This window comes from Carcharhinus amblyrhynchos, chromosome 26 (genome assembly GCF_965287045.1).
Source record: "Carcharhinus amblyrhynchos chromosome 26, sCarAmb.v2.hapA, whole genome shotgun sequence".
In the NCBI taxonomy this organism is placed as follows: Eukaryota; Metazoa; Chordata; class Chondrichthyes; order Carcharhiniformes; family Carcharhinidae; genus Carcharhinus; species Carcharhinus amblyrhynchos.
In genome coordinates, this window is record NC_137349.1 from 10,356,013 (window position 1) to 10,381,507 (window position 25,495).

At 43.8% G+C, this 25,495-nt stretch overlaps 1 protein-coding gene across 1 annotated transcript; it reads left to right on the forward strand.

Annotated features, from left to right (window-relative positions):
• Nucleotides 1-13,634: 13,634 nt before the first annotated feature.
• Nucleotides 13,635-20,929, forward strand: mrpl34 (mitochondrial ribosomal protein L34). Its single transcript, XM_080212866.1, has 2 exons — nucleotides 13,635-13,742; nucleotides 20,500-20,929. Exons 1-2 carry the CDS (start codon nucleotides 13,708-13,710, stop codon nucleotides 20,819-20,821), a joined length of 357 nt encoding a protein of 118 aa, XP_080068992.1. The 5' UTR covers nucleotides 13,635-13,707; the 3' UTR covers nucleotides 20,822-20,929.
• Nucleotides 20,930-25,495: the final 4,566 nt, after the last annotated feature.

Consider the following 25,495-nt stretch of genomic DNA (forward strand, 5'->3'; position numbering starts at 1 on the left):
TCTGCTGCCCTTATCCAGCCTATGTGTGACTCCAGACCCAAAGTGATGGAACTGGCTCTGAACTGGCTGAGTCAGATATTCAGTTCAAGAGGCAATAAGGGATGGGCAACAAATAATAGTCCAGCTAGTGATGCCAATATCCCATGAAAGCACAAAAAAAACCTGAGATTGAACATCAGCAGGGCATTGGAGGTCACATCTGGAGTACTTTGGGCTGTTTTGGGCTCCTCATGTTATAGAATGGGTGGTACAGTAGCACAGTGGTTAGCACTGCTGCTTCACGGCACCAGAGACATGGGTTCGATTTCCAGCTTGGGTCACTGTCTGTGTGGAATTTGCACATTCTCCTCGTGTCTGCGTGGGTTTCCTCCGGGTGCTCCGGTTTCCTGCCATAGTCCAAAGATGTGCGGTCTAGGTTGATTGGCCATGCTAAAAATTGCCACTTAGAGTTGTGAGATGCGTAAGTTAGAGGGATTGGCAGCTAAATATGTAGGGATATGGGGGTAGGGCCTGAGTGAGATTGCAGTCAGTGCAGATTCGATGGGCCGAATGGCTTCTTTCTGCACTGTAGGGTTTCTATGATTCTATGAATACCTACAGTGCAGAAGGAGGCCATTTGACTCATTGAACCTGCACTGACAACAGTTCCACCCAGGTCCTATCCCCGTAACCCCACATATTTATCCTACTAATCCCCCTGACATTAGGAGCAATTTAGCCTGGCCAATCAGCCTACCCAACACATTTCTGGACTGTGGGAGGAAACCAGAACACCAGGAGGAAACCCATGCAGACACAGTGAGAACGTGTAAACTCCACACAGACAGTCACCCAAACCAAGAATCAAACCTTGGTCCCTGGCATTGTGAGGCAGCAGTGTTAACCATTGTGCCAACGTGCCCCCCCCCCCCCCCCCCCCCATATAACAGACTTGTTCTGGAGGGAACACAGTAGCTGGGTGTTGGGATGAAGGGATTGTCCTGTGACAAGAGACTGACTGGACCAGGGCTTTATTCCCTGGAGTTTAGAAAAATGAAAAATTTCTAATTAAAACAAACCCGTAAAGGGCTAAACAGGATAGATGCTGAGAAACTGTTTCCACTTGCTGGAGAAAGTAAAACACAGGGTCACAATCTCAGCACAAGGGACTGGCCATTTAGAAATGGTGTAAAGGGAAATTCCTTCATTCAAAGAGTTGTGTGTTTTTGGAGTGTTGTAACCCGGAGAGCTGCACTTGCTCAATCATTGGGTGGATTCAAGCAAGAGATTGGATGATTTTTGGATACTAAGGGAATTATAGGGATGGAGAAGAATTTGAGGTTGAAGAATTGCAATGATCTTGCTGAATGTGGACCAGGTTTGAAAGGTCAAATTGCCAATTCCTATTTTTATTTGCTATATTTGCTTTAGCCATGTATGACAGTCACTCAATGTCCACATGTTCCACATTAAAGATCACCAGTTCACCATCAGGTGGAACCTAGTTGATTTTCCCTCGCCCATCTAAAGGGTTGCTGAGAATAATCATTCCCTTCTCCTTCCCATTGGCCAGCTCTGGGTGATATAGCTACTGCCTGGATTAATATAACTCTGCAGGGAGCTGTGGTTTGCTAGGTTTGAGGAGGAAATTAAGAAGAAGAAAGACTCACATAGAATTGAGTGGAATGTACAACACAGAAATAGGCCATTCGGCCCAACTGGTCTTTACCAGTGTTTGTAATTCACATGAGCATCTTTCCACCTCTTCTTCCACTCATGTGGACTAACTTGGATCTTGCTGTTCCTTTCTCCCACACGCATTTATGTAACTCCACCTTTAATAGCTCAAGGCTATTTGCTATGACTTCTAGCAGGTCCCACATTCTCACCACTGTTTGAGTAAAGATGTTTCTCCTGAATTCACAGTTGGATTTATTACTACCTTATATTATGGCCCCTAATTCTTCTCTATGTCTACCCTGTCAAACCTTTTCATAATCTCAAAGACCTTGATCAGTCACCTCTTTTCAAAAGAAAACACTCCTGCTTTTCTGACAGGTATTGCTCCTTGCATTTGTATAGCACCTTTCATGATTTTAGGATGTCTCAAAGGGCATTGTAGCCAATGAAGCATTTTATGGTGCTGACAAAAGAAACATGCTGTCAGAACTTTTCATCTGGCACTCATCAGGACAGATTTGCAAGAATATCAAATCTCAGAGAATAGAACAATTTATACTGCAAAGGAAGAGAACGCTGATTAGTTGGCAAGTGGATTCTGATTGGTAGAGGTGTTGCCATGGCGAATTCACTAGGAAATAATTAACTGCCAAGCTTTTGTTTACATTCAAACCAGGCACATCAACTATGATTGGTCAAGGCATTGCAATGAGGAAAGAACTAGGGAATGGCTGACCCCAAGCTTTCGTTTGGTTAAGAAAGCTGCAATGTGTGGACATGCTATTTTTGTTTGAAAAGTACAGAGTTCTCTGTGTGGGGATGTATTTACCTTCTAACGCATAAATGAGCCTCTGATCATTGATCTTAAATTAGTTTTCAGTGAAATTTTTAGCACAGTCAGTATTGTTTAGCAGGTGCTGTCCAATCATGGAATCATATCTAATGTTGGACACTATGGCACTATAGTGCAGACTTGATGGGCCGAAGGGCTTCTTCTGTACTATATGAGTCTAGACTACGTTCTGAGCTTTGCAAGTACAGGCTGGTTGGGTATGGTCAGTACTTAGCCTGTTATAGACAGCCGAAGACACATGCTGTTTGATATGGTTTCTCCAGTCAATGAGATGTACCACCCATATGGCATCAAACTGGTATTGAAATTCATATCCACATTACTCATTTGGATGATGAGCAGTATGTCTTTTTTGGCTTGACACCAGCATTCTATTAGTGATGACTATCACTCCTGTTGCTACTGGATAGGAACAGCGTGCAATGGCTAACTTCACCTGTGGCACAGATGTTTAGGACAACCTAATCTGTGAGAGATTGGACACTTTTCAGGATCGAATGGTGTGGCCTTAGGCCCTTTCATGAGATTGCACGATATTCAGCGAGCCATCATTGAGCCATAGAGCAGAGAAACAGGCCCTTCAGCCCACCATGTCTATGCTGATCACCAAATACCAATCTATACTAATCCCATTTACCAGCAATAGAGACATCATCTGATCTGATCTGATCAGGATGTGGAGATGCTGGTGTTGGACTGGGGTGGGCACCATAAGAAGTTTCACAACACCAGGTTAAAATCCAACGCTACCATCGACACTGCAGGCCTCATCCAGGATCTTGGGTTCATGTCACACTATGTGTAACTCCCTCTATTTGGCCTGGGCTGGCAAACTCTATCCTGGCTTGAGACCTGTCATTATCCCTCTCTCCACTTGCACTGCCTGTATCTGTAAAGACTTGATTACCTATAAAGACACGCATTCCAATCATTCTTCACATTCCATCTGTAATTATCTTGCAGTTGTGTCTTTGCCTATATATGTCATGTTTGTGTATCTACCTCTTCACTGACCTGATGAAGGAGCAGCGCTCCAAAAGTTCATGATTCCAAATAAACCTGTTGGACTTTAACCTGGTGTTGTGAGACTTCTTATTGTGATTGGATCAGAGTAGCCATTATCCTGCAGGGTGGCCTTGATGAACCCTGTTTCAGCAACAAACTTGCACAGTGATCAAATGGCTTGGGCCTTATTTACAAAGTTGCCAATAAGACCAGTCTTGTAGCTCTGGGAACTGCAGGAATCCCAACCCATATATTGACCAGTAAAAGTGGGAGCATGGTGGACAGTAGCAGAGAAGCCGTTGGCAGATTTCTCAATGAGTACATCTAGGAAAGGGAGCACATTAGGTTACTGCTTTTCAAAGGAGTGTTTGGGAGTCAGTGTAGTCCATTCAGCTGTGCAAGGAAATTCCAATATGTAGATTCAAACATATCATCTCCATGTCAGAAATATCATGAGATAGGAGGTTAGGGATAATTCCACCAAAGACACGTTTCTCCTGGAAACCAACAAGGATGTGTGTGAGAGCTGGGCCCTGAGGGGATCCCACAGCAACATATCCGTTGAGTTCACTTTTAATGATGCCATCTAGTTGGGCAATTATGGCATTGTTAAAACTGAACTCAACTATGTGGGTTGCTGAGTTCATAAGTTCAATGAAAATAGATTCAGACAATGGCAGCACATCCAGATTGTTATCATATAGTGATACGGTGCAATTGTCCATGGCTTCCTTTGTTAGAATGTAACCAGTGATAACATTGGATTTGTTGTAATGTGACCAATGGCAACAAGCTGTAAGAGTCAGCTGACCCAGTAAACCATGTAACCAATAACAGAATGATGTGATGATCAGCTGACTCAGTAAGAACTTTTAGGAATTGTGGAATTGCTTGGAATGGCCTCAAATCTGAAGTAATGAAGCTTCTTATTAAACCCGTCCTTTGACTTATAAGTTGGAGTAAGTTTTGTTATATTTTTATTGTCTACACTGGAAGAGTTCCTTTAAGATCAACATCCTTGAGTGGTATTTTAGTGAATAGACTGGTAATATAGATTGGACACATGGACACAACGTTGCTATTGATATGCAAGACCTGTATAGTCATGTATAAAGTATTTTTAAATTAAAATATAGATATTGTTGTAATAATGGCATGTAAGTTCAAAGTTCTTCCACATATAGTACACTGATCTCTCTGAGTGTGTGAATTTTTCTTTTGGATGTTGGTGGGGGTCACTGTTTAAAAATAAGGAGTCATCCATTTAAAACAGAGATGAGAATTATTTTCTCTCAGAGTGTGGTGAGTCTCTGGAACTCTCTTCCTCAAAAGGCAGTCGCAGCAGAGTCTTGGAATATTTTTAAGGCAGAAGTAGATAGATTCTTGATCAGAAAGGGGAGGGTGAAAGGGAGTAATGGAATTGTAGAGTTGGGGTTACAATCAGATCAGCCATGATCTTATTGAGTGTTGGAATAGGCTCAAGGGGTTGAATGGCCTACTCCTGCTCCTAATTGGTATGTTTTATCTTCAGCCAGCTACCTAGCAATATTCTGGCAAAGACGCAAAAAATACAAAACTCTAAGGTCATGTACCAACTGACTCAAAAACAGCTTCCTCCTTGCTGCCATCAGACTTTGGAATGGACCAATCTCATATTAAGTTGATCTTTCTCTACACCATAGCTACGGTTAACACTACATTCTGCACTACCTCCTTTTCTTCTCTATGCATGACATGCTTTGTCTGTGGAGCGTACAAGAAACAATACTTTTCACTGTATACTAATGCATGTGACAAGAATAAATCAAACCAACTTTCCACAAAATAACAGCAGAAAAAAATGGAAATATATTTCAAAGCAGGCAGCATCGGAAAGATTGCGACTAGTATTTTGTAGCATTTTTCACAAACTCCTCTAGTTAGGGGAAAACTAGCTTTCCTCTTTTTACCTGCAGGTTGTCCTGCCATGAATAGGCAGCACACATTTCAAACATTTTTACCTTTTATTTGTTTTTATTTCTTTTATCTCTCTATGGATCGATCCTTCTTTCTTTTAACTATTTAAAATTTCTGTGGAAATAAATCAATACCTATATCCATCTATGAAAATGTTTTTCTATCTACAAATCTGCCATGAATTTACTCACCTCCAATAAACACTTCATTTGTATAGCATCTTTGATGAAATAAAACAGCCCACGGTGCGTCACAGGCGTAATTATCAAACACAATTTGACAACAAACTACATCAGAACGTAGGTTCTTGATTGGTAAGAGGAGCAAAGGATATGGGAAAAAGGCCCAAGAATTGGATTGAGAAACTTATCAACCATGATTGAATGGGCTGAATGGCCTTATTTGCTCCTCTATCTTATGGTCTTATCTTTGGACCGCAAGCTTGGTCAAAGAGATAACTTTTAAGGAGATTCTTAAAGAAAGAGAAAGTGGGTAGGAGAGAGAGAGAGAGGGGCCAATATTTTAAGACCTCACTCATGCGAAGCTTGTTAAATCCGACCGAGGCTAAAGGAGAATTCCGTTTTGTGAGCCTCACCAGCCCTGGAAGATGGTAAAATTCCAGCCAGAGAGATGGTGAAGTTTAGGGAGAGGATTCCAGAGCTTAACGTACTGAGATGGATTTATTTCTAATAAAAAAAAGCTTGAGAGGATATGAGAAACAAGTGGGGAGGTGAATTTATGACCAGGGAGAGATCAGCCATGATCTGATTGAATAGCAGAGCAGGCTCAAGGAGCTGAATTTGCCTATTCCTGTTCCTAATTCCTACGTTGCAATGTTCCATCTGAAAACAATGGTGGAACTACTTAAAGAAGGGATGTGCAAGAGGTAAGAATTGAAAAAGGACAGATATTTCAAAGGGTTGAAAGGTTACAGAAGGTTTCAGTCAGGATGGCGGTGGAGGATTTCGAAAGCAAGGATGAGAATTTTAAAATGTTTGCCTTGCGAGACTGCGAGTCAATGTAGGCCATTGAGCGCACGGGCGATGGGTGAACTAGTTAATTATCTTTTCATGTATCTTAGATTTAGCTAGCTTCCTGACTCCCTACCTGTGTATCTATTTATTCATCTCTCTTCTCTCAGCATGTGGGGGAATATTCATTCAACGGAAAGTTCCAGTCCCTGAGGGTGCATTAGTTTCAGCTTTACTGAACTGAAAAAACAAACTCAGCAGCTTGCTAATAACCCCAGCGTGATTCTCCAACCTCCTCGAACCCTTCAAACGCTTTAATCTCTCCCTTACTTTGCAGCCTGTTGCATCGGCCCAGTCCAATTTTTAAATGGCAACCATAGAATCTTACAACATAAAAGGAGGATATTTGGCCCATTATCTGCTACAGCCTCTTTGAAAGAGATATCCAGTTAATACCACTCCTCAATCTGTCTATGTTTCTATAGATGTATCTCTTGGAGCTAAAGTGATCAAGGGATATGGGGGGAAGGGGGATAAGGCTGATAACTCCAGTGTAATACCAAGGGAGTGCTGCACTGTTCGAGGTGCCATCTTTTGGATTAGACGTTAACCCAAGACTGTCTGCCATCTCAGCTGGAAGTGCAAAATCTTGCAGCGCTATTTGGGAGAAAAGTAGGGGAGCCATCCCCGGTGTCCTGACCAAGATTTACCTTTCAATCAATATCATAAAAACAGATGATGTGGTCATTAACATCTTGTTGTTTGTGGGATCTTGCTGTGTGCAAACACTGTGTGTCCCTTACCCATCTGTGCATGTGCAGTTGTCCGTACATATGCAGTAGACTAATGAGGTCATTTTCAGGAGACGCAACGCCAGTTGGATCTTGAAGTTGTTTACCCAGTTTCTGAGCGGGTAGCTTGGGCGTGGCCTCCGGCTGTTTCTGAATCTCCTGCTCCAGAGTCTCTTCCCCTTAACCTGGTCTGTCGCTGGGAAGAAACCCTGGAGTTGCAAAGCTGGGTTATGGAGCTTGTGATCCAGAACTGCGGTCATCACTCAGTGGATCAGAAGTCTCCCTTCACTCCTTGTCCCCATTCCCTTCTCCATAAAATCCATCTGTAGAATCAATAGATTTCTGACAGTGCAGAAAGAGGCCATTTGGCCCATCAAATCTGCACTGACTCTCCAAAAGAGCATCCCACCTAGGCTCTATCCCTGTAACCCCGACATTTACCATGGCTAATCCCCCTAACCTACACATCTTGGGACACTAAAAGGCAATTTATCATGGCCAGTCCTCCTAACCTCCATATCTTTGGACTGTGGGAGGAAACCAGAGCACCAGGTGGAAACCCAGGCAGACACAGGGAGAATGTGCAGTCACTGCACAGTCACTCAACGCCGGAATTGAACCAGGCTCCCTGGCGCTGAGAGACTGCAGAGCTAACCACTGTGCCACCCTGCTGCCCATTCCTCCATGCTTCCCCTCCGCCCTATCGACTCAGAGAAGGTGAGGTAAGCATCTCTGCTCCTGTCTGCTGCTTACTCCATCGCTCGCAATGGCGTGACGGAGTGAAATAGTACAACTGCACGTGTGTAGTGTGGCAGCCATTATACCAACCGTGTTTCCATCATTACAACAGTGGGTGCACTTCAAAAGTAGTTCACACACTGCAAAGCGCTTTAAGATGTTGTCAAAGGCTCTATAGAAATGCAGGTCTTTCTTTCATCAGCCTTCAATTTCTTCCCCACTGAATATTTATCCAATTTGCATTTGGAAGTTAATATTAAATTTTCTTCTAGCTTCTTGCAGGTAGTGTATTCCAGATCATAATAATATAATATATTATTGCGGTGCGCTTTCTATTTGATGAACTGCCTTTAGCAAATAAAAAGTTAATTTAGGAGAGTAAAGCAAATGCTACTTTTCAATCTCTAGCTCTGTAACATAGAGACAGTCCCGCTGTGACCACATTTCTGGAGTGGTTTGTGTCCACTTGCATTAATACAATAATTTATTCTGGAATGTAGTTGTGTAAACTAATAAGAATGGGCATTCAATTTTCTTCAGATTTAAGATTTCAATTAGAAACTCACATTAAAATCAAACAAATGGAATTGGAGTTCATTCCATCGATGGCTGAGGCAGGAAATGAATGTTCCGCTTGAGGTGTAGAAGTTTCTGGAATTCCAGTACAGCTCAGTCAGACGTGGTCGTCTGATTTGAATTGGGGACTAAACTGGTCTCAGTTTAGCCTGTGTAATTAGGGGCATCAAGGACCTGCGTTCGATTGCTGGCCTGGGTCACTATCTGTGTGGAGTTTGAATGTTCTCCTTGTGTCTGCGTGGGTTTCCCCCCATTGCTCCAGTTTCTCCCTGTTACTCCGGTTCCTCCCACAGTCCAAAGATGTTGGGTGGATTGGCCATGATAGATTATCCATTAGTGTCAGGTGGATTAGAAGGGTTAATATATTAGAGGGATAGGGTCAGGGTAGGATCGTTGTCGGTGCAGGCTTGATGGGCTGAATGGCCTCCTTCTGCACTGCTCCTTCTATAATTACTCCAGCTAGCAGTGTATCCACATTCTCGCCATTCTCTGGGCAAAGACGTACTCTAAAGGGTTAGGCTATATTGATGGTGTTAGATAAAGCAAATATAGTGAGAGGAGGTTTGTATGAAGCATAAACAGCTGGGCTGAATGGCCTGTTGCTGTGCTCTAAAACCTGTGTGTTCTATCTCAGCATGAACCTTACACCACAGAAGGAGGCCATCTGGCCCATTTTGCCTGTGCCAGTTCCTGACTAGAAAACACAAAAACAAATCCCACTGCCTGCTGTCTCCTCATGGCCTTGTATCTTCTTCCTTTTCAAGTACTTATCCATTTTTTTGTTTAAAAGATATTGAGGCCTCTGCTTCGATCTTTCTCCATGACAAAACATTCCATGTTCCCATCGCCCTCTGTAGAGAAATCTGTCACAATCTTCTTCTATGACACAGTAAGAGGTCTCACGACACCAGGTTAAAGGCCAATGGGTTTAATTGGAATCAACAGCTTTCGGAGCACTGCTCCTTCGTCAGGTGACAATTTAAAATTGATTATCCATTGACATTGACTCATATCTCCTTGTTTGCACTTTTTAATTAAAGTACATCTCACTTGAAAGGAATTAGTCTCAGTAACTCAAGGAAGTAGTCTCAGTAACTCAATGTTCGATTCCATTGGCAAAATCTTAAGACAATGAAGGCAGTTGTGCCCATGTTAAGCAAGACCTGTGCACCACCCAGGCTTGGGCTGATAAGTGGCATCTGACATTCACAAGTGCCAGGCAATGGCCATCTCCATCCAGAAAACATCATGACCAACCCTCGACATTCAATGTTGTCAAGTTCCCCACCATCAACATCCTGGGTGTCATCATTGACCAGAACTTCAACTGGACCGACAAATAAATACTGTCATTACAGTTGAGAGGCTTGGAATTCTGCAGCGAGTAACTTACTTCCAGACTCTACAAAGTTTTTCCACCACCTACAAGGCAGAAGTCAGGAGTGTGATGGCGTCCTCTGCCTTTGCCTGGATGAGTGCAGCTCCAACAACACTCAACAAGCTTAACACCATCCAGGACAAGGAATCACTCCACTGGCACCCAATTCACTGCCTTATACAGTCACTCACTCTGCCACAGGGGCACAATAGCCACAATGTGGACCATCTACAAGATGCTCTGCAACATTTCATCAAGTCTCTTAGAAAGCACCTCCCAATTTCGCGATCTCTATGGGACAAGGACAGCAGATGCATGGGAACACATACCACTTCTCCAAACTACACACCATCCTAAATTGAAAATATATCACCCTTTTGTTACTGTCATTGGGTTAAAATCCTGGAACACCCTCACTAACAGCACTGTGAGTGTACCTACACGGACATGGACATTAGCAGCTCAAGAAGTCAACTCACCACCACCCTCTCAAGGGGAAAACAGGATGGACAGTCAACTTTTAAGTTTATTTATTAGTGTCACAAGTAGGCTCACAGTAACACTGCAATGAAGCCACTGTGAAAATCCCCTAGTCGCCATACTCTGGTGCCTGTTTGGGTACAGTGAGGGAGAATTTAGCATGGCCAATGCACCTAATCAGCATGTCATTCGGACTGTGGGAGGAAACTGGAGAAAACCCACGCAGACACAAGGAGAATGTACAGACTCTGCACAGACAATGACCCAAGCCAGGAATCAAACCCAGGTCCCTGGCGCTGTGAGGCAGCAGTTCTAACCACTGTGCCACCCAGAGGCTGGCCCTATCTGGAATTCCCACCTCCTGAAAATGAATAAATAAAAATAAACTCAAGTCTTTTTTCAAACTATAGTTTCCCATCCTTAGCTCCATCTTGGTGAATCTACACTGTAGACTCAATGGTTTTAATGTCCTGTATAGAATGGGTGCCTGAAATTGTACATAATACCCCAGCTGTGATCTAACTGTGCAGTTTTATCATGATCTCTTCACTCTTACTGTAAGTCTGTGTCTTTAGGATAAGAGGAGAAATTGAAGGAACATATTATGAATGGATTAATGAAAGAAGTTGTTGAAATATGCAGGAGTAACTTTCACCCAACTGCGGGTAGACAGCTGGTGGTATTCAGCTGAACTCCCATTATATATCATTGAAATGAACAGAAAACTACTTCTGGCATAACTACTTCAATAACAACAGGTTTCTCTGCTGTCAAATCTTAACATTAACATAGGCAGCATAATGGTTAGTACTGCTGTCTCACAGCACCAGGGTCCCAGGTTCAATTCCCAGTTTGGGTCACTGTCTGTGCAGAGTCTGCAGGTTCTCCCCGTGTCTGTGTGGGTATGCTCTGGTTTCCTCCCACAGTCCAAAGATGTGTAGGTTAGGTGGATTGGGGATGCTATATTGTCTCTTAGTGTCCAAAGGTGTGTAGGTTAGATGGATTAGCCATGATAAATTGGAGGGTTACTGGATGGGGTGAGTGAGTGAGCCTGGGAGAGATGGTGCAGAATCAATGGGCCAGATGGCCTTGTTCTGCACTGTAGAAATTCCATGGTTAACTACTTTAACAAAATTGTACGGCTATCTCTTGTAAATTCACCATCATTGTCACGTATCGTTTATTGAGAAGTAATTAAAACGTCGCGTCTGTCCAATGTAAACGTATAGAACAAGCTAACTGGTGGCAAGATGCTAATCTAATAAGATGTAGATGGCATTGTCATTCATGAGAAATAAAGTTCACCTGGTTTGTTTTTGTTTTGAGGCAGTTTGTTCCTCTCCTCTCCTGAATGTGTGCTGTAACTGATGAGCACCAGAGGGAATGGAACTCATTGCTTAACACAGAAAATAATCTGATTTAATTTGATCAGCTTCCTTTTGTTTCATTTATAATTCGGTGTTTATTGTTAGTGCAACTTTTAAAAGGAGATTAATTTGACACATGAGACTTGGGGCAACCTGCTGATACTCTGATTAGTCAATAAGAAGTCTTCTCTCTGTGCTCCTCTGACTCTGGCCTCTTGCACATCCTTGATTTTAATTTTTCCATCTCTGGCAGCCCTGTCTTCAGTTGTGCAGATCCCAAATTCTGGAATTTTTGTCATTAAACCCCCCTTGCATGCCTCTCTCAAGTAAAAGATTTGAGGAAGAACAGCAGGATTCTCTTCAGCGTCCTGGGCCACCACCATTTTCTCAAGAGCAATGAGGGATAGGTAATAAATGTTGGCCTAGTCTGTACTCTTTGCAGTTTAGAAAGATAAGGGAGGATCTTATTGAAACTTACAGGATACTCCGAGGCCAGGATAGAGTGGGTGGCGAGGATGTTTCCATTAGTAGGAAACTAGAGGGCACAACTTCAGGCTAAAGGGACGATTCTTTAAAACAGAAATGAGGAGGAATTTCTTCAGCCAGGGTGGTGAATCTTTGGAACTCTTTGCCGCAGAAGACTATGGAGGCCAGGTCATTTAGTGCCTTTAAGACAGAAATAGCTAGGTTCTTGATTGATAAGGGGATCAGGGATTATGAGGAAAACGCAGAGAATGGGGATGAGAAAAATATCAGCCATGATTGAATGGCGGAGCAGACGCAATGGGCCGAGAGGCCTAATTCTGCTCCTATGTCTTATGGTCTTACGGCCTCGCCAGCTACATCCACATTCCATGAAAGAACAAAACAAGTCTCTTTTCAGCAATATTTTATTATGGTAAGGGTACGGTATAAATGCTAAGGCAAAATCCTGCAGATGCTGGAATCTGAAACAAAAACAGAACATGCTGGAAAATCTCAGCAGGTCTGACAGCATCTGTGGAGAGAGAACAGAGCCAATGTTTCGAATCAGGATGACCCTTCATCAAAGTTGAAGACAAGGAAGCTAGGATGACATTTATACTGTAAGGCTCTACACGATAGGACGGCATAGACAATAAGACAGAAGGAATGTAAATGATTTCTTAATGGACAATCCCTTAATGGATGCTTGTAGCACCATTTCCAGCCCTTATCATCACCATTTAAATTCCCTTTGTATTTTGTCTATGCCATTCCCATCAATTACAACCCGCACGCTGCCTCCCCACCCTCACAGTATAAATCCTTGTCTTCAGCTCTGACAAAGGTTTTAAAATTTAAAGTTTATTTATTATTGTCACAAGTCAGCTTACATTAACATTGCAATGTAGTTACTGTGAAAATCCCCTCTTTGCCACACTCTGGCACCTGTTCCGGTACACTGAGGGAGGATTTAGCATGGCCAATGCATCTAACCAGCACGTCTTTCGAACTGTGGGAGGAAACCAGAGGACCTGGAGGAAATCCATGCAGACATGGGGAGAACGTGCAAACTCCACCCAGACAGGGACTCAAGCCAGGAATCGAACTCTAATCCCTGGTGCTGTGAGGCAGCAGTCTACCCACAGTGCCACCCTTGGGTCATCCAGGCGCGAAATGTTGGCTCTATTCTCTCTCCCCAGATGCTGTCAGACCTGCTGAGAGTTTCCAGCAGTTTCTGATTTTGCTATATAAATGCTGTAAGTTGTTGTTGAGCTATGGGGGGGCAATTTAACTACAATTCCCAGAATGCTCAGCGTGAAGCGCATGCCCCACAGCCCATTTTGCAAACTGATCTGCTATAGGATGAGGTGCTTCGGCGGACTGGCCAATGAGACAGCGGGATGCTGGTGGGTGGCAGCGTGGGCCTACACCGTTCAGCCGGAGCCTGAGGACAGCCGAGTGAGGGGTGATGAGCTTCCTGAGCGCGGCGGCGCGGGGCTGCAGGTACCCAGCGCGGGAGTCTCATCGGAGGGAGATTCACCTCCTCGCAGCGGGGCCCGGAATCCCCGGGGTCGCAAACCCGCCCCTCACTGCCGGGAGGCTGGGTGGGACAGCGCACTCTTGGACCGTGAAGAGTATCACAGCCGGAGCCTGCCGCCATCTCCTCCAGTCCGACAGGGGGCGCTGCAGCAGGCGCCTCCCGAGGGGGAGGGGATTGCTGGTGGGAGTGATGCTGCCCATAGTTGAACAGCCAATCTGCACTCACCGCCTGACCACCAACAAAGGGGGAGTGGGGTTGGTGAAAATGGAAAATGATCTGATTTATTTTTGTCACGTTTTTTATTATTCTCTCATGGGATATGAGTGTCACTGGCTGGCCAGCATTCATTGTCCGTCCATAATTACCCTTCAACTGAGTGGTTTGTTCGGCTATTTCAAAGAGGCAGCTAAGAGTCAGCCACTTTGCTGTGGTTCTTGAGTCACAAGTAGGCCAGACTGGGTAAGGATGGCAGATTTCCTTCCATAAAGGACATTGTGATTTGTTTTGATTTATTGTCAGATGCATTGGTATACGGTGAAAAGTATTGTTTCTTGCTCGCTATACAAAGCGTGGCGTTCATAAAGAAGGAAAGGAGAGAGTGCAGAATGTAATGTTACAGTCATTGACAGGGTGTAGGGAAAGGTCAACTTAATGCAAGGTAGGTCCATTCAAAAGGCTGATGGCAGCGGGGAAGAAGCTGTTCTTGACTCGGTTGGTACGTGACCGCTGACTTTTGTATCTTTATCCTGCTGGAAGAAGGTGTAAAAGAGAATGTCCCGGGTGCCTGGGGTCATTAATTATGCTGGCTGCTTTGCCAAGGCAGTCAATGGGTTTTTATGACAATGGTTAAGAACATAAGAAATAGGAGCAGGAGTAGGCCATCTAGCCCTTCGAGCCTGCCCCGCCATTCAATAAGATCATGGCTGATCTGTCGTGGCTCAGTTCCACTTTCCCGCCCTCTCCCCATAACCCTTAATCCCCTCTCTTATCAAGAACCCATCAACCCGCTTCTTAAAAATATTTAGCGAGGCAGCCTCCACCACTTCAACGGGCAGAGAATTCCAGAGATTCACCACCCTTTGAGTGAAGAAGTTCCTCCTCAACTCCGTTCTAAACCGCCTCCCCCTTATCTTGAGGCTGTGCCCCCTAGTCCTACTGTCTTTTTTGAGCGGGAAGAGTCTCTCCACCTCTATCCTATCCATCCCATTCATCATCTTATACGTCTCAATGAGATCTCCCCTCATTCTTCTAAACTCTAACGAGTACAAGCCTAGTTTATTCAGCCTCTCCTCATAGCTCAATCCGCTCAACTCCAGTATCAGCCTAGTAAACCTCCTCTGCACTCCCTCCAGGGCCAAAATATCCTTGCGCAGGTGCGGCGCCCAAAACTGCACACAGTACTCCAGCTGCGGCCTCACCAATGCCCTATACAGCTGCAGCAAGACCTCCCTACTTTTATATTCAATCCCCCTCGCTATGAAGGTTATTGTTAGGCTTTTAATTCCAGATTTTCTGTTGAATTTGACTCAAGAAGGGCTTTTTCCTTGCTGCCATCACACTTTCAAATGGACTTATCTTGCACAAAGTTGATCTTTCTTTACACCCTAGTTATGACTGTAACACTTCATTCTGCACTCTCTCCTTTCCTTCTCTATGAATGGTATGCTTTGTCTGTACAGCATGCAAGAAACAATACTTTTTGCGGTATACTAATACATGTGACAATAAATCAAATCAAATGAATTCAAATTGTGCCATCTGTTGTGGTATGAGTCAGACCTGTGTCCCAGACCATTACCTTGAATCTCTGGATTAAAATCCAGTAACAATACCACTACACGCTGCCTACCCTTTTTTTTCCCCACATGTATTGGGATACGGTGAAAGGTATTTTTTTTGTGTGCTATACAGATGAAATATAGAGCACATGGGGGACAAGGAAAGGAGGGGGTGCAGAATGTTATGTTGCAGTTACAGATGGTGTAGAAAAAGATCAGCTTGATATAGGACTGTTCAAAGGTCTATGGCAGCAGGGAAGAAGTTGTTAAAAGATAGGGTTAGAGGCTGTGCTTCTGGAGATGGCAACTTCTTGCAAGCTTTGTTTGGGCCCCACAATTGTGGGACAGGTGATGCAAGAGGGCAGACAGCCACTTGTTTAGGCAATAATCAGGAACACTCTTTTATGGTTTGGAAGGGCATTTGATTATCACAGAATGGTTACGACACAGGAGGAGGCCATTTGGCCTGTCGTGTCTCTCTGTCTTTCTCTTTCCTTCCTCCTCCTTCCTTCCCCCTCCCCCCCTCCATGTTGCCGTTGGTTCTTTTCCTCATCACCTTAAATCAATGCTGTTGTGGCTCTGGATCCTCTGCTAATGGGGAATGTTCCCCCCTACCTGTTCTGCCCAGACCCCTCATGATGTTGAATACTTCTATCAAATTGGCACGCTGGCACCGTGGTTAGCACCGTTGCCTCACAGCACCAGGGTCTCAGGTTCGATTCCCGGCTTGGGTCACTATCTGTGTGGTGTTTGCACATTCTCCCCCGTGTCTGCATGGGTTTCCTCCAGATGCTCTGGTTTCCTTCCACCTGAAAGATGTGCTGGTTAAGTGCATTGACCTGAACAGGCGCTGGAGTGTGGCGACTACGCAAATTTCATAGCAACTTCATTGCAGTGTTAATGTAAGCTACTTGTGACTAATAAATAAACTTATCTCTTCTCAACCTTCCCAGATGCAAATAGCCCCCAGTTTCCCCAGTCAATCCAGGAAACTGAAGTCCCTCATTGCGGGAACTATATTCACAAACCTTTTGTGTGGTCTTGCTTATGCCTTCGGATCCTTCCTAAGGAATTATACCTAGAATTGGACACAAAACTCCAGTTGTGGCTGAACTAGTGTGTTATAAAGATTAATCATAGCACCCTTGCTCTTCTATTTATAAATTCTAGGGTACTGTGTGTTTTTTTTTTAACTATTTTTAGAACCTGCCCTGGCACATTGTGCACTAGCACAAATGTAGAACACAGAATTCTACCGAGGTTGACCTCTCTAGTGGGATCAGTTACCTTTTTGTTGTGTAGAAACTGAAACACAGAAACAGACCACGTGGCCCATCTAGTCTTTGTTGGTATTTATGTTCCGTAGGTGCTTCTAGAAGTGCAGCTCACCATAGTTGGATATAAAACAAAATTGAATAGTAAGTAATACTCAGTCAAACTAAAAGTATGTCCTGATCTTTTTCTCCCCCCTGCCTTTTTAATGTTGTGTTAATGAACACATTTGGCAAATAATGTGATGAACAGCTGGTCAGGAATTAAATTGAAGATGATTATGATGGATTGAGAGAAAAAAAAGGGTTGAAATAGAAAGCAGAGATCTATTTTGTCCTCAGTCTAGGAGATATATATTTTTCTCTCCTTATCTTTATACTTTGATATTATAAATTCTAAATTTATAAAGGAGGTTTCCTATGTAAACTTGTCATGCTGCAGTTACACACTCCCACCAGTAGGATGTTGTGTATAACTTATATAGGAAGTTTCCTGTATATTTATATACTATGTCTCCAGCCAGTGCAGTATGGCCGCCTTCTGCATGCTCTCTGGTTTACGCAGATGTCACCTATCTGCACCTATCTTACCAATTATTCTATAAAAGTGCACCCAGGGAATGTATGCAGGTCTGATGATTTGTAATATTTTATAACTACAGATGAATGGCTGAAAAGTTATTAAATAATTACATTTTCCATCAACAATGCCAAAACAGCACTAACCACGCTTTTCCTCGTAATGTTTTTGCTGCATTGAATGATTGTCAAGGAGCTACCGTAATAATTCATAAAAGAGGTAAGAAAAATACCTCTAATGTTGCAACTCGGAAACAAAACTCTGGAGATGTTCAGCTGCCTAAGTGTCTCCCAAGATTTTCTGTTTGTTGCTTTTAAATTATCCACTTCTGCATTAAAATGGCACAAAAGTATTTTTTCTTTACGCATTGAATGAATTTCAATCTGGCAGTTTCAGGCTTATGAAATCCTGTTCAGACACTCTCAATGTGTCAGTCTGAAAGATGGCTATCCCAATTGATCACGGCTGCATGAGTGTAAAACAGGAAACATGGTGGAGAAACACTGGAACTGGGTATATATGCCATTGGCAGTAAACACAGTCTGATATACAGGTACACTCTCTCTAAACTTGCAGTCTCAGACTGAGGCCATGCCAGGTTATGGATTTTGGCCAAGGTGTTATAGGTAGTTTGGGCAAGTTCCGGTCAGATGGGGGTCAAGGGTTGCTTGGGGCGTGAGAATAGACTAGTGGCGAAGCAGGTAACAAGTCCAGTGCCATGAGCTGTGCCTAGCTAAATTTTCATAGAATCCCTACAGCGCGGAAAGAGGCCATTCAGTCTGTTGAACCTACACCAACAACAATCCCAGGTATTTACCCTGCTAGACCCCCTGACACTAGGGGCAATTTAACTTGGCCAGTCAAACTAACGTGCACATCTTTGGACTGTGGGAGGAAACCGGAGCACCTGGAGGAAACCCACACAGGCATTGGGAGAACATGCAAACTCCACACAGACAGTGACCCAAGGCCAGAATTGAACCTGGGTCCTTGGTGTTGTGAGGGAACAGTGCTAATCACTGCGCCACCGTGTAAGTTAATTTTAATTGAGCAATTAAAAAATGATGTACAGCACATTCTAAAAATGTCTGGTTGTTTGGACAACTCTTTTATTTTAGACAATAGATTTTGAGAGACCGTATCTGTATACCAAGGTAGGTGCAGCTGTAAGATTTTTTACATGTAAAGTTAGTGAGAAGTTCTAGCCTGATTTGCCTCTGGGATCATGGGTATGTAGAAAGTATTGCAGAAAACTCCAGGAATGAAATGGAACAAAAGCAAAATGCAGTGGGAGCTGGAAATCCAAAGTAAAAATAGAAATTGTTGGAAAAACTCAGCAGGTCAGGAAGGATCTGTGGAGCGAGGAGCAGAAACTTTTTATGAGGGGTCACCGACCAAAAATGTTAACTCTTATTTTATACTTGTCAGACATTGCCAGAAATTAAATGAATCAGCTGGGAGTCAGCGATAGACAGATTGTACCTGTTTTCCTGCCCTCTTGGTCTCTTGCCGAATTAGATTGCTATATGGGCTTACAATCAAAAAAAAACTAAATTAGACTGGAGACTGTATCCAGACGGAGTTGAGATAGAGTCCTTCCAGCTGGCAGGAGAGAGAGTGAGAGACAGTCTTGTTCCATTAGTTCGAAGTTGAACTTGGCAAGCAGCCAAGCTAGTTGATATTGCCAGTACATTAATACTGCCCGTGTATTAATGGCCTGAGCGCTGCGGCTTTCAGTTAAAAAGCCCAGTGGCAGTGAAAGTGCTGTTATCTAAGAGGAGAAATGTTGGCAGAAGAGGGAAGGCTGCTGAGGAGTGAATTTGCCATTTTGTAAAGATAAATTATTATATAGAATTATCTAGCATTTACAACATGAAAATAGGCCATTCAGCCCAACTGTTCAATGCAGTGTTTATACTCCATGCAACATCCTCCCTTCTTTTCATCTATAACCCCATCAGCATAATCTTCTATTACTTTCTCCATCAGGTACCTTTTTGACTTTCTCTTAAATGTATCGCCTCAGCCATTCTCCAGATTCTATCCTCTCTCTTGAGTAAAGAAAGTTCTTTTTTTTATGTCAAGTGGTGTGGGCTTTGCTGGCTAGGCCAGCATTTATTTTCCATCACTGATTGCCTTTGAGAAGGTGGGAGTAAGCAGCCTTCTCGAACCGCTACTGCCCTTGTGCTATAGATACGGTCACAGTGCTGTTAGGGAGGGAATTTCAGGATCTTGACCCTGCGACAGTGAAGGAACGGTGATATATTTCCAAGTCAGGATGGTGAGTGACTTGGAGGGAAACTTGTATCAGCTGCCCTTATCCTTCTGGATGGTAGTGGTTGTGGGTACAGAATGTGCTGTCGAAGGAGCCTTGGTGAGTTGTGGTGCATCTTGTAGATGGTACCCACTGCTGCCAGTGTGTGTCTGTGGAGTGAATGTTTTTGGATGGGGTGCCAATCAAGCGGGCTGCTTTGTCAACAGGAACTGCCTGTATACTTTACACAGCAGTCTTGTCAGTAGGAGGATGTAATTACAGTGACAAATTTACATAGGAAGCTTCTGTTATAAACATAGAATTCATTTTAGCATTTACAATAGCAGAGTATAAAGATAAGTCTTGGAACACTCTTCCCTAGACAATGGTAGAGGTAGGGTCATTGAATATTTTTAAGGCAGAGGTAGGTAGATTTTTGACCAAGAAAGGAATCAAGAAGTTTTATGAGTAGGTGGAATATGGAATTGAGGGCACATTCAGACCAACCTGCTCTGCCATTCATCTTATTGAATGGCAGAGCAGGTTCAAGGGGCTGAATGGCCTTCTCCTGCTCCAAATTGGTATGCCCGTCTAAGGCGAGGAATGTACAACTCCCAGATGGGGACCAAAGTAGATTCCATGTTACATATCTCTTGATCCTAGTAATGCTTAATTTAATTCCTGATCAGCTGTTTATCAACATCCTGTACCAAATGTGTTCATTAGCACAACATTTAAAAAAGGGAAGAAAAGCTTGGCATATTTTTGTTCAAATAAATCCTAAATGTTGACATTAACACTCAAGCTCGCTAACGGATCCTCTGTTGCCTCTTTCAGGTGGCAGTTAGCACAGTTCTTGGCTCCTGTTGTGCCATCGAGACCCGACCTGTGCAAATTCTCCAGTTCCCTCCTGTCACGGCCCAGTGGCCTCCTGGTCCCAAGCTCCTCGGTGGCACAGGCAGAAGCTGGTGGCCTGAGCTCCCGACTTTTCCCTTGGAGCCAGGGGCAAGTACGAACCAAGAAGCGCGGCACCGAGTACCAGCCAAAAACCATCAAGAGGATACGGACTCATGGCTGGCGGAAGCGGATCAGCACTCGGGGTGGCATTGAGGTGATACTGCGCAGAATGCTCAAGGGCCGGAAATCATTGACTCACTGAGTGTCATATGATTCTTCTAGATGTGAGCCGACTGGGAACAGCCAAGCTGAGAGACTATACTTAACACTGAATATCTTTGTATATATTGTATTAAACTGTTTGGGTTTATAGGATGTCTGTTGTTTTTTTTTGGGGGGTGTTGTCATTCGGGAAAAGGAAAACAGTGCCCTAGCCCTGACGAAGGGTCATCCAGACTCGCATTAATTACACTTTTTCCTCTACACATTTCAGAAGGACGGCACAATGGTTTAGCATTGCTATCTCACACCCACAGGGACCCAGGTTCGATTCCCGGCTTGGGTCACCGTCTGTGGAGTTTGCATGTTTTCCAGCATGTCTGCGTGGGTTTCCTCCAAGTGCTCCAATTTCCTTCCACAGTCTGAAAGACATGCTAGTTAGGTGCATTGGCTATGATAAATTCTCCCTCAGTGTAGCTGAATAGGTGCCAGAGTGTGACAACTAGGGGATCTTCACAGTAACTTCATTGCAATGTTATTTTAAGCTTACTAGTGACACTAAGAAGTAAACTTTAAAAAAGGAGCTAGGTTTACACTGCAGGGGCACTGGAACCTCAGTGAATGGCTGAAGCAACAGTCCAGCTATCATCTTAACCAGTGTGACTTAAAAGTCAGAGATAAATCAGTTAGAGAAAGGGAGGGAAAGAAAGACTGGATAAGAGGAAAAATGAGTAAAAACAAAAAGGAATGGATCTGTGGGAATGAGACTCATAAGGAGCAGGAGTAGGCCATCTAGCCCTTCGAGCCTGCCCCGCCATTCAATAAGATCATGGCTGATCTGTCGTGGCTCAGTTCCACTTTCCCGCCCTCTCCCCATAACCCTTAATCCCCTCTCTTATCAAAAACCCATCAACCTGCGTCTTAAAAATATTTAGCGAGGCAGCCTCCACCACTTCAACGGGCAGAGAATTCCAGAGATTCACCACCCTTTGAAGAAGTTCCTCCTCAACTCCGTTCTAAACCGCCCCCCCTTTATCTTGAGGCTGTGCCCCCTAGTCCTACTGTCTTTTTTGAGCGGGAAGAGTCTCTCCACCTCCAGCCTATCCATCCCATTCATCATCTTATACGTCTCAATGAGATCTCCCCTCATTCTTCTAAACTCTAACGAGTGCAAGCCTAGTACTCAACAGTTCAAACTTCACTTTCTGGACTAGAGAGGTTGATTAGCATAGCGTTAACATACATATGAAATTAGGAGTTAACCATTCAGCTTTCTGAGCCTGCTCTACCATTTGATAACCTCATGGCTGATCTATTTGTGGCCTTAACTTTCCTGCCTCTGCCCCTATACCTCACTAGCGGGGAGGCAGTGATATAGTGGTATTGTCATTGGACTAATGATCCAGAGACCCAGGGTAATGGTCTATGGAATAGAGTTCAATTCCCATCACGGCAGATGTTGAAATTTGAACTCAATAAAATTCTGGAACTAAAGTCCAGTGATGACCATGAAAGCATTGCTGATTGTTATAAAGAACCCATCTGGTTCTTTACAACAAATCTGCCATGCTTACCTGGTCTGACCTATATGTGACTCAAGATCCACAGCAATGTGATGGACTTTTAAATGGCCTAACAAGCTGCTCAGTTCAGGACAATTAGGGGTGGGCAATAAATGCAAGCCCAGCCAGCGATGCCCACATTCTAGCTGAATAAGAAAAATACTCGTTGATTCCCTTGGTCAATAATCTATCTCACTTCACCTTAAAAATATTCAATAACCAAAGCCTAGCCTCATACTTGAAAACATCTGAACTTGTCTGATTTTGGAAGCTAAGCAGACTCATGCCTGGTCAGTACTTGGCTGGGAGGCTGCCTTTGTTCTCTGGGGAAGTGAGTTCCATTGACTTTCAACCTCTGAGAGGAAAAAAAACCTCATCTCCACCATCCCTTGTTTTTAAACTATGGCCCCCTCGTTCTAGTCTCCCCCATGAAGGAACACATCCTTTCAGCATCCACCATGTCCAGTCTCCTCAGCATTTTATATGCTTCAATGTATAAAATCCACTATTGTGTTTTTAGAAGGGTATTCACACTTCAGTTCCAACCTTGACTTTGGCAAATTTAATGGGCACTAATTTGCAACTGCAGCAAGCTCATGAAAATAGTCGTGGGGCTGAGGGCGAAGTGTTAGTGCAAAGCAAACCAAAGACCCCACACATCCCAGGCATACTACTTAGCTTAGGGAGTGGCACAGTGGTTAGCATTGCTACCTCACAGCGTCAGGGACTGGGGTTCAATTTCTGGTTAGGGTCACTGGAATTTGCACATTCGACCTGTGTCTGCTTGGCTTTCCCCCCAGGCGCTCCATTTTCCTCCCGCACTTCAAAGATGTGTGGGTTAGGTTGATTAGCCATGCTAAATTGTCCCTTAATGTCAGGGGGAACAGCAGGGTGAATGCATGGGGTTACAGAGATAGGGCCTGGGTGGGATTGAGGTCAGTGCAGACTGGAGCCAAATGGCCTCCTTCTGTACTGTAGGGATGTTATATTCTCTTGGACCTTCTGTTAGGAAAGCAGCCAGCATAATTAAGGACCCCATGCACCCTGGACATTCTCTCTTCTATTTTCTTCCGTCGGGAAAAGATACAAAGGTGAGATCATGTACCAACCAATTCAAAAACAGCTTCTTCCCTGCTGGCAGCAGATTTTTGAATGGACCTAGCTCGCATTAAGTTGAGCTTTCTCTACACCTGCGTTATGATTGTAATACTACATTCTGCTCTCTCTCCTTCCCCATGTATGGTATGCTTTGTATAGCATGCAAGAAACAATACTTTTCACTGTATATACATGTGACAATAATAAATCAAATGAAATCAATGGAGGAACAGCCTGGGTCAGCTGGAACATTCTTCAGATTTGCAATCCCTCTCAGCTTCTCTTATTAGGTATTCATTCAGCAACATTTTGACTGGTACAATTTGCTTTGCCTCAACTGGAATGAAGAGAAGGGGGAGAAAAGTCATCTGCAGCTCTCACCTCTATCCTGTGGCTCTGACTGGAAACACTTGTGAATGTCGTGTCGTTGTGATGTTGGCTGTGATGCCCCATTGTCAGGGCTCATATATGCAGAATGGTTGCCTACAAGAGCTGTTTATTCCCAAGAGATTATTGTCAAGCATTAGTTACATTGAGTGATTTTTTATATCTCTGCCTTTAAGCAAAATTTTGAAAGAATCAGGACGAATAATTTCAACATTTCAGGATGAAACCTTTTGAATTTTTTTCAGACTGAATCTCAGCAGCGAACGCTCCCAGGTATAAATGCGTGTCAAGATAAATTATCCAAAGCCTTGCTGCATTACAGGGGGCTCACATGGCCCCTGTTGACTGATTTCTCTTCCAACCGTTATTCAACAGGCAGCTGCTCTGTGGGTAGGTTACCTGGGGGCCTGGCAAAATTTACTGTGTCCCCAATAATGAGCTCTGCTCCCAACATCAGGGAAAAAAACCCCTCAACTGCAATGTTAGTGTGACAGTTTTGTTTCTTATATCAGCCATCATTGTGAAGTTTTCAGGCGCTAACTATTTGGTCCCAAAGTCATGCCAAAGGTCTTGAGGTGGGCAAGGTGAAACTCATGTAGGACAACAGTATTATCAAACAAGTTGGCCATGTGGGACACCAGATGTAGCTAATTGCGCCGCCCTTGTTGAGTCAGTGATATCTTGCATTTGTACAGTGTTTTTCTTTAGTTCATTCGTGGGATGTGGGCTGAGGGCAGTTTGAGAGTCAGCCACATTGCTGTGGCTCTGGAGTCACATGCCAGTCAGACCAGGTAAGAACGGCAGATTTAAGGACAGGTAAGGGTAGCACGGTGGCACAGCGGTTAGCACTGCTGCCTCACAGCGCCAGGCACTGGGTTCAATTTCTGGCTTGGGTCACTGTCTCCATGGAGTTTGCATGCTCTCCCTGTATCTGCATGGGTTTCCTCCAGGTGCTCCGGTTTCCTCCCACAGTCTGAAAATGGTGCATTGACCCAAACAGGCGCCAGACTGTGGTGACTAGGGGAATTTCACAGTAACTTCATTGCAATGTTGATGTAAGCTTCACTTGTGACTAATAAATAAACTTTTTTTTCGCTTCCCTAAAGGACATCAGTGAACTGAATGGATTTTTCCAACAATCAGCATTGGTTTCGACGTCACCAGTAGATTCTTAATTCCAGATATTTTGTATTGAATTCAAATTCCATCATCTCTTATGGCAGGATTCGAACCCGGGTCCCCAGAACATGAGCTGAGATTTCTGGATTAATAGTCTAGTGACTAATACCACAAGGCTATTGCCTCCTCTGCATGTGAACTTGTGGTTTTTTTTGGTGTAGAGATGAAGCAGCGTGTGTGGGGTCTTGGTTGTTGAAATGGGGTGCTTCACAGTGAAAATGTATGACTTAAGCAACATGGAAAGACCAAGAATGATGCACAGGAAGGGTTTAACCATTTTGTTTGGCTCAACCTATCGGAATAAAATCTTTGGGGCCACAGAATATAGGAAACCTATCTAATAATGAGTATCTTCAGTGGTGCAAATTGGTAATTGGTGTTCTGTTGGGGGAGAGAGGAGGAAGGTGTCTGGATGAAGAGAAAGGGGAAGGAATTTGGACAGAGCAGGGGGCTGGCATTTAGAAGGGTTTCTGGATGGAGGGAGCAAGAAA

Excerpts from the sequence above, each read along its gene's own strand:
- mrpl34 (XM_080212866.1), top strand. The coding sequence starts at position 13,708 with ATGAGCTTCCTGAGCGCGGCGGCGCGGGGCTGCAG. Across the intron at positions 13,743-20,499 it reads GCGGCGGCGCGGGGCTGCAG|GTGGCAGTTAGCACAGTTCT; the intron begins GTACCCAGCGCG and ends TGCCTCTTTCAG.